The 13,277-nt window shown below is 35.5% G+C and overlaps 1 protein-coding gene across 1 annotated transcript; it reads right to left on the bottom strand.

Annotated features, from left to right (window-relative positions):
• Positions 1-363: 363 nt before the first annotated feature.
• LOTGIDRAFT_223359 (hypothetical protein) lies at positions 364-9,769 on the bottom strand (the record flags this gene model as incomplete). The annotated part of the gene is made up of 11 exons (XM_009068731.1): positions 9,700-9,769; positions 9,093-9,228; positions 8,218-8,351; positions 7,277-7,374; positions 5,653-5,782; positions 4,901-4,985; positions 3,969-4,080; positions 2,832-2,910; positions 1,804-1,926; positions 587-709; positions 364-474 (listed from the first exon to the last, which is right to left on the bottom strand). Exons 2-11 carry the CDS (start codon positions 9,172-9,174, stop codon positions 364-366), a joined length of 1,077 nt encoding a protein of 358 aa, XP_009066979.1. The 5' UTR covers positions 9,175-9,228; positions 9,700-9,769.
• Positions 9,770-13,277: the final 3,508 nt, after the last annotated feature.

Genomic DNA, 13,277 nt, shown 5'->3' with positions numbered 1-13,277 from the left:
AAATACCACTGTTAGAATAGTGCTCAATACATCAATTGTAGAGTGATATAGAAATACCACTGTTAAAATAGTGCTCAATACATCAATTGTAAAGTGATATAGAAATACCAATGGTACAATAGTACTCAATACATCAATAAGCCAGTTCGGAACTATATGTGTACATACAAAAAAAGCCAATTCCCTTCTTCCGCCTCGGGATAAACAACATCAAAAATTTCTCTTTGGGACTACTTTATCAGACCTTCCATGGCAGGCCTGCGCCTAAGTGCTTTCACATTTGAAATCTCAACCTGGAGAGTTGTCCTCCATAAAGTCAGTCTGCCACCAACTGGCACTCCCAGATCCAGAAAGCTAGTACCATCATATTTTTACAACTACTAAAAGACTTGTTACCTTCCTGATAACTTTTCCCTCCAACATTTTGGCGATTTTATTTCCTTTTTCTGCATCATCATGTCGTAGCTTTTCCACCTGAAAATACACAATATAAATATTCATCAATCTATAAATTATCACCTTTTGCAAAATTGTGATTAAAATGCTTCGAATTAGTGGAATTTAAGTTTTTATAATATTTACTCACCAAATCGACAACCTCACTGTAAACATCTTGGGGTACAGGATAGGAGCATAGATTGACAGATTTAGCTCCTATACTGTCACGTCCCAGAGCAGCGTAATGTTGTAGACCATTACATGATCCATCCTATAATATTAAACAATAATGGTTAGCTATAATCATCAGAAAAAGTTCAGACTAAAAAAAATGTGGATTCTTCGCAATTCCTGAAAAAGATGCCAAGTTGACAAACTAAAATACCAAATTTAAGATTATTAGCTATATGGAAATGAAATGAAATGAATGGAGTTTTACGTCCTACTTTTCTGCACCTTGTGGGCTAATGAAGACGGGCAACGCCATGCAGGGTGCCATGAGGGAAATTTTGCCAGGACAGCGGCATTAGCCTGCTCTTTTTCGATTTCCAACTGTTGAGGGATCTTTAACGTGCACACAGAGCTTCGGTTCATTGTCCCATCCGAACGACGCTTTTTCCATGTAAGCCCCTCTTACCTGCATCACTGACAGGGGCAACCGTGTTGAAAAATCCGAAGGTATTATCTCGACCTATGTCAAGATTGAACCCTGGACCTTCAGGTTAGCATGCAAGTGTCTAACTCACTGAGCCACCGCGGCTCCCATTAGCTATATGGAATTACTGAAAGTGCTGCAAGGTTGACAAAAATAAATACCAAAATAAATATGTTGACTCTCTGAAAGGAATGTTGACAACCCCAAAAAGCAAACAGACATATGTTGCTACATTTGATGTAAGCCCAATAATTTGACAAGTTGACCCTCAGCTCTCAATCTATCCACATGATAAATAGAGAGGGCCACCATATTTCTTCACCTACCCTGAACCCTTATCAGAACTACTAATTCTATCAGGTGATACAGGATAATATGAGAGCAAGGATTTCATCATCATTGGATCAACTTGTAAATAAACATGACCATTCTTAAAATTTGAATTTTGAATCTCTGTAATTTGCAGTTTTTCCTTCCTCGCTTTATTAGGTTTTATTTTTAAATTCTGCCACTTCAGATAGGATCTAAAGACAGGTCTATCGTACATTCAAATGTTTGATGACCCCATCAGCCAATCAAATTACACCCCTCTCCAATGCTGGGATTGTGTGACATGATTAAAAGGTGCATTCAGTGCTATGCCGGAATACACCTCTAGTTCGCGTCACAAAATCCCAGCGTTGGAGGGGAAAGAAATTTGAACTACATACCTGATGGACTGGAAAATGTGAGATAAATTTGGTATGATCTGGGCTACGGATAGCCTTGGTTATTTCCATACAGCAGGCCAATACTTGCCATGGTTCCTCACGATCTTGCCACCACAGTTTACCCTGGATCAGATAACAACACAATATATTTATAAACATACATAAATAGGACTGGTGATTGGGCAAATCAAATGAATGGAGTTTTACATCCTACTTTTCTGTACATAGATCATTGGCATAAGTAAACAGTCAATGCCATACAGTATGCAATGAGAGAAGGTGTGTTGTCATTATCAACTCTTCCCAACATTTGTCGAACAGTTTACCAATATTTTTCCAACCTATTCTGTCTACACTTAAGCAACATTTCAACAACATTTCAACAACTTGTTGGAGAGAAATTAGCAGAAAGGAACGAAGTTGGCAGCAAAATGGACTCAGAGAAGGAGAGATGTGTTTTGGATGCCTCAGCAGTAATTTCTGCTCACTTTGAAATTTTTTTATCATTTTACACACCACACACAGAGAGAGAGAGTGAGTCCCCTTGACATTTCTGTGGCCTTTAATCAACCCATTCCCACTGCTGTTAATCACTCTGTTGTCATTTTGTAATATCTTGGTTTACAATATTGCAATATTGTGGTCTGAAAATGCTAAGTCTGTATCAAGAGTTAACTACTATGAGAGGTTAGTGGCTAGCTTGAATAAAAATGCAAGTCATAAGTTCAGTGAGGATGTTTTATCTCTGAATTCAAGCCATCTTGGAAAATTGACCCAACAGGTTTGCCATTTTCAGAGGTTGATTTTGATCTTGAATATATGTAAATGGTCTTCAGAAGTTCTAGAAATGTATGAAAATTGGATTATTCTGGAAACACATGAATTTCAATGCTCGAATTTTAACAGTGATATATGAACACTGAACTGATAATCTTGGCTAAAAAATTCATGTTTCTGAGACTAAAATATGATTGGACAAACTGATGATCCGTTAAATTGATACCAACCTAAAATAAAATAGTACAAACCGTCATGGGATAGTCAGCTGAATCTTGAATTTCTTCTATCAATGTCTCCGCAAATTTCAACCGTTCAGCATTCGAACTTCTGCAAAACAAATCAAGACACAATTAAATTATACAAATCAAACACAATTAAATTATACAAATCAAGACACAATTAAATTATACAAATCAAGACACAATTAAATTATACAAATCAAACACAATTAAATTATACAAATCAAGACACAATTAAATTATACAAATCAAGACACAAGACACAATTAAATTATACAAATCAAGACAAAATTAAATCATCAGATTATACAAGGATTCTGTTGCTTAGTTATGACACCTGGCCACACATTCTTGAAACGTTCTTAGCGCTAGGTTATCCTAGATTCAATGTTAGAAGATAAGGACCTAGGACATCCTAGCGCTAAGATCTTTTCGAGAATATGTGGCCAGGTAAGTCCACTGATGAATATATACACTTATACACCAAGTTTGAGAATTCAAATTTAGAAAATCATTAGTAGGTAGTATTCTTTTAAAGCCCTGGTTCTCAACCTGGGGTGTTTTCACCCCCTGGGTTGTGGGACTAGGGTGTCAGGGGTGTGGCCAATTGGTGTAGGAGAAGAATTTATTTTGAATTGAGAGAGCATCCCACATCATCACATGCTGGAAATGTGGATGAAACAAATTTTTGGGGTGTGAAAAGGTCCATGGGTGTGAAGGCTGCTTTAAGGGGTAAAATAAAAGACAAGACTAGCCGGTAGACAGGATCCTTTGTGAACTTAAAGGGCCAGAGGTTGATTTGAGAATAGAAAATATGTAAATAGTCTTCAGGTGTACTAGAAATGTATAATTCCTTCAAAAATTTCTCAAACAAGGAATTTTACTCACTATTTCTATATGTCTTTTCTATATATCACAACAGAGTAAATTGACGAATCGTCATTTAAAATTTAAACGCAGATAATTCTAGACACACATGGATTTGAAGGCTCAAATTTTGACGGTGAGCTGTGAACATTATTATTAATTAGCTTAACTAAAAGAATTCTCGTTTCTGAGACTAAAGTATGATTGGTCAAAAAGAATATCACAGAAGTCCCTTTAAGTTGTTCATGTTGTAAAAATCGTTGTTTATTTCTGTCTTACCTTTTCCTTAAGCCAATTAAATTAACGAGATGAATTTTCAACCAGTCTAAACCATCAGGGCCCAGTGGTCTCCCCTTAGCAAACATCAACATTCCCCGAGAAATATCAGAACCTGTTCAAATAAATAAAACATACTTTAGTTTTATATCATACTTATTTGTTCTTCTTGGACAAATATTAGATATTTCGTTTCATTTTGGTATATCAGTGTACTAACGACTAGTTGACTTGAGAGTAAGCAATACTAAAGCAATAAACTGTTACCCTGTCTTTAAAACGTAAATATAAGCAATAAACTGTAACCCTATGCTCGTTATGGTCGTATATCAGGACAAAGATTGGCTGGAAAATTAAATAAATTAGCATTCATTATTAATTTTCCAGCCAACCTTTGCCCTAATATAAGACAATAACCGCTTTATCGTAACAGTTTATTGTTTATATTTACGTTTTCAAGACATTCTAATTTTGATACAAAGACTTTAGTATGAATTTAAGTAGGGCCTATTTCTTTATGTTTCAACGTTTGGGACTACCGACATTGGAGACCATCATTGGTTAAAATTACTACGCCTAATATTTTGGTGATGAGGCAATGGCATTTATTGTGATAAAAACGCCACACAAATTTGCATTAGCCCAATGGACAAAACAATAGCTATAATAAACTTCATTCAGTAGCACACATTAACTTTTTTTTTATTAATATTATGGTTTCAGTAAATCACATCAAAACTGAGTATCAAACTCTATTTCCTGAGAACAGTACATCACTCACATCCCTTTCCAGGATATTGAGACTTGAGGTATATCATCATTATTTATTGTATTTCAAAGAATTCTCTTTCCTCAGAGATAATGAAAATCTGATATCTGTAAAATTTTAATATGATGAGGCTGAAGGTCATTTTGAAAAATGGTATAGATCTTACCTAAATGATTTAAATACGGTGATATAGGGTACGTTCGACCTCTAAAATCAATATTATGAGGAAACCAAATTATTTCGTCTCGATACTGAAATATAATTTATCGAATGGAGTTTTCTGTACAGTAAAAATGTATAAACTATAATGTGAAAGACCATGATATTACCGTTTGAAGGATAAAAGTTTTCTTGTATTAATATGAACAGTAATAGATCATGATTACATTCCTATCTTGTCTGACAATAACCTCCTATGCAGATAGAAGAAAATCTTCTTTAATTGTTAGGCAGAAGTTACATCTGGGTTATAAAATATAGTTTGTAGCCTGTTAGTTATCTCCCTTAAAGACTCTATCCTTCGTAAACAGGAGAAGTCTGGGTGTCCGAGACTAGCCAGATGTCAACAACAAAGACGAAAATAAAGCTATTGTCACATGACCTAATAATTGAAAGTATTTGATTTTTCCGCCATCTGCATACAAGGTTATTGTCAGGCATAGTAAGAATGGCTGACTTATTTACAACTGATTTGATTCCTGAAAACCATCTTGAGCTCTTGTCGGGTGCTGTCATGACAAATTGACGGCGGGTCAACTTGACATGAGCGTGTCATGTGACCACCTACTTTGAGTTTCATGGAACTTTGCGGGTTTTTGAAGACGTTAGGCCTGAAGACAATTTTCAGCTAAAATATGCAAGTTATTGGTAGAAATTTGTAGGAGGAAAGTGTACTTCCATTCAATATAAACATCTTACCTTATTGGCTACAGATAGACGATATAACTCAAAAGATCTCAGTGACCAATTTTCAGCCCTGAGTCGAGCTATATTCGATTGTTCATGAAAATGAGCTGATCGTTCTTGTTGTGTCATATCTGGGGATCTCCTACAATTAACATTATCAATATTAAAATAGGACTACTATGAAATTATTATTTTTCTAACATTTTGTATATAAGTCACTTCACCATTTCATAACCCCACAAAACCAGGCCCTTAACTAGCCCAGGGGGGGTTGGGAGGGGGAACAAAATCTTTGAAGGGGGGCTCTCAACTTTTTGGCTCAACAGGTCATTCAAGTCATCTAAATTTTTCAGGGGACATCCCCCCCTTAGTTATGAGCCTTGCACAAACAATAACAAAAATATGCATGTCAAGAATTGGTCCAATTCATTTATTCTAAATTAACAAAAAATAGTTTCAAATATAATATGGATAATACTTTCTATGTTTATATTGATAATTTGTTGCCAATAACAACAGGTCTTCAGGTAACTGTTATCTGATAAAGACTCTGTTTTCAGTAACAAGCGTACAGATATCAAGGTTTCTTATAGTCAGCAACCTGTTAAATACTTACTTAGTACGGCTGGGGATAGTATACAGATATCCAGGTTTCTTATAGTCAGTAACCTGTTAAATACTTACTTAGTATGGCTAGGGATAGTATACAGATATCCAGGTTTCTTATAGTCAGTAACCTGTTAAATACTTACTTAGTACGGCTAGAGATAGCGTACAGATATCAAGGTTTCATATAGTCAGTAACATGTTAAATACTTACTTAGTACGGCTAGAGATAGCATACAGATATCAAGGTTTCTTATAGTCAGCAACCTGTTAAATACTTACTTAGTACGGCTAGGGATAGTATACAGATATCCAGGTTTCTTATAGTCAGTAACCTGTTAAATACTTACTTAGTACGGCTAGAGATAGCGTACAGATATCAAGGTTTCTTATAGTCAGTAACCTGTTAAATACTTACTAAGTACGGCTAGGGATAGCGTACAGATATCCAGGTTTCTTATAGTCAGTAACCTGTTAAATACTTACTTAGTACGGCTAGGGATAGCGTACAGATATCCAGGTTTCTTATAGTCAGTAACATGTTAAATACTTACTTAGTACGGCTAGGGATAGCCTACAGATATCCAGGTTTCTTATAGTCAGTAACCTGTTAAATACTTACTTAGTACGGCTAGGGATAGGGTACAGATATCCAGGTTTCTTATAGTCAGTAACCTGTTAAATACTTACTTAGTACGGCTAGAGATAGCGTACAGATATCCAGGTTTCTTATAGTCAGTAACATGTTAAATACCTACTTAGTACGGCTAGGGATAGCGTACAGATATCCAGGTTTCTTATAGTCAGTAACCTGTTAAATACTTACTTAGTACAGCTAGAGATAGCGTACAGATATCCAGGTTTCTTATAGTCAGCAACCTGTTAAATACTTACTTAGTACGGCTAGGGATAGCGTACAGATATCCAGGTTTCTTATAGTCAGTAACCTGTTAAATACTTACTTAGTACGACTAGGGATAGGGTACAGATATCCAGGTTTCTTATAGTCAGTAACCTGTTAAATACTTACTTAGTACGGCTAGGGATAGGTAACTCTGATTGGGGTGGAGGAATTTCTAATTTAGAATTTCCTTTATCATTGAACATTCCAATGGCTATATCCAAAATCTACAATAGAATCATTTCATACAGAAACAAAATATCAAAATTTAACTATGTGTTGTAGAGTCAATAGGTCTGGTAAGAAAGATAGCTTGCCAGGCATGGTAATATACGCCTAGTGGCAGCTTTGATTTTAAATGAAAATATTTTGTAGTACGGTAACAATCACCAGTATGAAATATTCAACCTTCAGTCCTATACTTCTTTTTAACATTTTTGGATGATTATAAAACCATTTCAGTTACAACTGTATACTAGTTCCATCAAAATCCATCAAGAATTGTGCCTTCTAAGTGTTTACAAGCTAAAAATTGAACGCATTTTTAAGGAACAAGGGCAATAACTCATATTAAATATTTAGATTTTTTCTGATTTTCAATAGGGTGAATTCCTGAGGAATAACGAACATTCACACCAACTTTCATCAAAATCATTCAGCAATTGAATCTTCTAGAGTGTTTACTAGCTATTGTGGATAGACAGATAGACAAACAGATAGACAGATATGGGCGATGCCAATATACACCCCCCATTTCATGGGGTGATTCAGGCAGCAATAACCAATCACAGAAGACTTTTTGATGGGATCACCTATACCACTAGTAGTACAGCGATTCATTTGATGTATACTGAACTTGGTGTAATAAATAAAAAACTTTACATCAAGTTTTTTAATGTACTGCCTTCCACCATTTGTAGTTTGTTTCTTCCCCTGATGATGTCAAAACTTTTTTGACGAAACGTTGGATGGTATTTGATGTCAAGTTTTATTATTTATTACCCCATTTCATGTGGGCGTTTAAAAAATCATTTATGTGAAGGGGTCAGGAGGAAATAATAGTTTCTTACTGGTTTGTTGATCTTCCAGGCACAAGATGCTAGTGAATTGAGTGAATCAAGAACTGGATTAATTTGTCCAGCAGGTAGATCTTTTATTCGATTTTCTTGCTGTTTGTATACATCCGAACTTCTAACTAATTTCACTGTAATAAAATTAATATGTGGCATCATTATTAGCAATGTGGACTCTCTGAAAGACAAGAATCCACATGTAGTGTTTTTGAAAGTTCACATGGATTTTTTTTACCATCTGGTTCTTGATCAAACCTCTTGGCATTGATCTTTCCCAGATTATCTGTAACCATTAACACCTGAGGTGAGTGGAATAAGAAGGAAACATGAGGTCACCAGACTTTCATGCGCCATCCAAGATAAGAATCCACAACCACCATTTGTTTAAAGTAACTAAGTCAAGAGGTTTTATAAGTTGAAGATGTATCATCAAGTAATCTTTCCTACTTGTTACCATGGTAAACTAACTGACAGTTGACCCTGTAACATGGGGCATCATGCAGGGTTCATACAGCACTTTGCCTCAAAAATTCAAAGACTTTTCAAGGACTCTGGGCTTTGAAATTCAAGGACTTTTCAAGGATATTAGTCTGACAGAATACACATGTACCTTACTTCTGAACTGTGAAATCAATAAAGATAGTTAATATTTGTCAATGGGGTTAATGATAAAAATATACACAATTTGACTCAACTCAAAATTCAAGGACTTTTCAAGAGAAAATGTTTTTTAATTTTTTAAAGACTTTTTTTTAAATCAAGGTTACATAATACATAAAGGAAGTGGGGATCACAACATGGAAGGTGGAAGAAGGGGGTGGGGGAGGGTTGGGTGAGTTAATATCATGGGGAGAGGTTTATAATACACCTACCATTACATAGTACAAGGCCACCATGATATAATTTCACCCAAGGTAGTGGCGGTGATAACATCGGTAAGTCTCCAGCTTTCATAGGAATATCAACTGACGGACATTTTTGATATAATTTACTGACCACATCATTTACCTAAAATATCAACTTTCAATATCAATATTTGTTGTATTGGCTAGAGGCTCTTCCTCATTGCACACTGCATGTAGAGAGTAGTGTCTCAATACAAAATTCATATCTGTCTTGATTTGAGTTTCTGCATAGACCATTTACAAACAGTTAACGGTCAAAATATACAGCATCAAATCATACCTTTCATTGCCATCTACAATTCTAAAGCTAAAAATGCCTGTGTGATTGTCAAATGCTTTTATAAAGATCCCCAGGACGAATTCCCTAACATCTATACTAAACTATTGGTAGATTAGATCCCCTTTCATTAACTCCTTGAAACAATCGCTTTGCATTTCTGAATAAATTGTTTATCTTGTAAATCTCTCCAGAAGTAGGTAATTTTCTATCAAATTGATGTATTCCATAGTCCCTACTTGTGACCTAGGCCAGTGCTTCTATAAGAGAGTTTTTCTTATAAAACCTTATACCCACCTTGATTTCTTCAAACTGTTTCCGTTCATTGGATCTATATATAATACACACAGCAGGCTGCAGTTTTTTTTCTTGATTACTGAAAATATCAAACATGATATATCATCCACAACTTTACATTCAAGGAATGAGTGATATTGTAATATGGTCTATAATATTGTGGTCTGAAGATATCAAGTCTGTATTAAGAGTTATCTCCCTTGAGTGGTAAGCCTAAATAAATTTAGTAGTAACAAATTGAGAAATGAAACTGAAATATATTGGCAATATATTGGTAGCAGTAAGTCATCTTTTCAGACGGTAAAGAGTTTGTTGTCTGTTAGGACAGTGGAATAGCTCAGTCAGTAAAGAGATGGATTATTGTCTGTAGAGAGTTGGATTGTTGTCTGGAAGGACAGCAGAATAGCTCAAAGAGATTGTTGTCTGCTAGGAAAGTGGAATAGCTCAGTGAGTTGGATTATTGTCTGCTGCTTGGACAGTTGAATAGCTCAGTCTGTAGAGAGTTGGATTGTAGTTTGCTAGGACAGTGGAATAGCTCAGTCAGTAGTGAGTTGGATTGCCGTCTGCTAGGACAGTGGAATAGCTCAGTCGGCATAGAGATTGTCTTCTTCTAGGGCAGTAAAGCTCAGTCTGTAGAGAGTTGAATTGTTGTCTGCTACGACAATAGAATAGCGCAATTGGCAAAGAGATTGTCCAATGTTGGCCAAGAGTGAGCTTTCATGCCCTTATACCCAATAAATGGAAACTGAGCTGTGGGTGCCAAAAGTTGACAGTATAAAGGTTTTACCTTTTATTGAGTAGATTTCGATCAATTTGTATATTATTAAGTATTATATCGTATAGAGCAGAACCAAGCTGTAAAATATCAATCACATCATCATTATAGTTCAAGCATAAAGTCTGACGATCTCCTCGACCCAGTGGCTCAACTAACAGAGGGACTGGTTGAACCAAGACCATGGACCAAAACCTCCGACAAAAATCAGCGAAGTAAGAATCTAAATGGTTAACACACAATATGAACTTATGCTGGGACTATATAGGGCCTTAAATTGACTTACAATTAGTTTGTGATATCAGCATCTGCTGACGAACGTTTACTTGTCATCTACCAACCAACATTACAAATGGGTCTCAGAATGCAGAAGAGCTTATGTTAAAAAATAATATTCCAAGGGAGGGGCCTCAACTCACGTAAGTCCCAAGGACCGTCACTCCTCTAGTTGAGCTACTGCCTTTCTCATTAATTTCAACACAAATAGAACTGATCAATAACATAATAGTCTGTTTATTAAACATATTTATAAATAGGCATGATTACAACTTCCTGTCTTTTTTGTTTTCTTTTAGTCTACATAGTAATCTAACAAGATTTCTACAATGGACCTGTCCTAATAATGTTATTTTAAACCAATCAAAACATGTCCTGTAGGACCCGAAACTTGATAAAGTAAGGAATTGAAGGATATCAAAACTCAAAGAAAGCTGTAATATGGCTCTACTTCATGTATCATTACCCCAATAATTTTTTATAAGAAGCGACAGAGACAACCTACCTTGTACTGAAAAACATCTAGCCATTCATCGGGTGGGGCGTCCTAAAATAAATAAAATAAATTTTACCATTCTGCACTAATTGGGCATGCCAGACAGTATGCAATGAGGGAAATTTTTTTCAAAATTGAACTGAAATGAATGGAGGACAGTAGCAAACTCTCTGTTTCTATACTTGTATCAAGGATCTTAAAGAGGTTTTTTTAAATAATGCATGTGTATCAGGGACAATGATAGCATCAATTTGCACCATTCTTATTTTCAATCAGATGTCTATGGTTCCTGCAATTCTACTAAAACTAAGTGTTTTATGACGTCACCCCTGCAAAATTTGCTTGTATCATATAGGATCTTTGTAGGAGTGACGTCATAAAATACTTAGTTTTGGTAGAATTGTTAGAACCAAACGTCTGATTGAAAATTGGAATGGTACAAATTGATGCTATTTGTGTCCCAGATAAAAAATTTAGAAATCCTCTTTACAATCTTTCAATCATTATTTAATACCTTATTAACAGTGACAGTGGAATACCTCAGTTTGTAGGTACTTATATTGTCATCATCTTCACAATGTCAAGATATCAAGAACTGCATTTTATACCTTGACTGCAATAGCCATCTTTCTTGTATGACCGAATCAACGATTGGATTCAATCAAATACAGCCAATCAGAGACCTCGAAATAAATCCTGTAAACATTCTAGCTTCTTGTTTACAGCCTTTCTGTCAGAGGGCTCTGATTGGTTGTATTTGGTAGGGTACAATCCAATCAAATCGCTGCATTTAGTTACTTCCATGATACAAGCTGGCTGTTGCAGTCAAGGTATTAGACACAGATCATAATGGCTTGACATTGTGAAGATGCATCTGCCAGGTAATTAGGTGCTGTGAGTTCGAATCTCCTCAAAATAAGAAATTTTGCTTTTATATTTCTGTCTGCAGCCCTACTGAAGTTTGACAAGTAGTTCAGAGGGACAATGGTGTATGGTGTTTAGTTGCAGCATTATAATTGGTCCGTTGTCAAAATCCCCCTGACGTGGGGCTTGGTTCAGACATGATGCCTATAGGCCTGATTCAGACACGATGCCTATAGGCCTGATTTCAGATGGTTGGTTTAAAGTATTTGTCTACCTACCACTGAAGGCCCCTCTGGATGTTGATTTAATATAGTTTCCCAGCATTCTCGTTGAGTTTTGTACTGAATATTGGGATTGTTATATTCTTCTAGGTATTTCTCAAACAAGTTACTGATCTACAGACAAAATATATAATATTATAAATATCAAAACAGAACCTGAAACATGTTGTTACAGAGAATTGTGCTGGCAATCTTTAGACAAATAATCTACAGATAAATACATAATATAAATAACAAAACAGAACCTGAAACATGTTGTTACAGAGAATTGTGCTGGCAATCTTTAGACAAATAATCTACAGATAAATACATATTATAAATAACAAAACAGAACCTGAAACATGTTGTATCGATACACGATGTCTCAATACGATACGCGTATCATCCATTCACCGATATATCCTGTCAACACTTTCTTCTATAAGCTTATTTTTGCACCTAACAGGCTAATGAAAACAGACAACAAAATTCAGAGTACAACACATTTTATCAGGACACTGGCATTAGCCTACTCTTTTTCTATTTCCAACTGTCGAGGGATCTTTAACGAGCACAGCCTGTAGCATTTATGTCCCATCTGAATGACTAGACGTGTTTCAAAAATAGAACAGAACAGAACTAATAATCACCTTATCTAAAACACCCGACCGTTTCTTCTCTTCAATGAAATATGTCTGATAAACTCTACGTCCTAGATCAGAACACAACGTTCTCAACAATGGTGAATATTCCTCAGGGCATATCGCTAACTTTCTCATTTCCTACAAAATTTAAAATTAAATTTTATACAAATTTCCAACAAAGTCTGACAAAATAAAATAGATTTATTTGCTTTATATCATCTCGTGTATTCTATTTTTACAATATGAAAACCAGAGTCCTGTTC

The sequence above is a fragment of the Lottia gigantea genome (genome assembly GCF_000327385.1).
Source record: "Lottia gigantea unplaced genomic scaffold LOTGIsca_93, whole genome shotgun sequence".
Classification (NCBI taxonomy): Eukaryota; Metazoa; Mollusca; class Gastropoda; family Lottiidae; genus Lottia; species Lottia gigantea.
The sequence above is the reverse complement of the archived record's forward strand: the minus strand, read 5'-3'. Positions and strand labels throughout refer to the sequence as shown.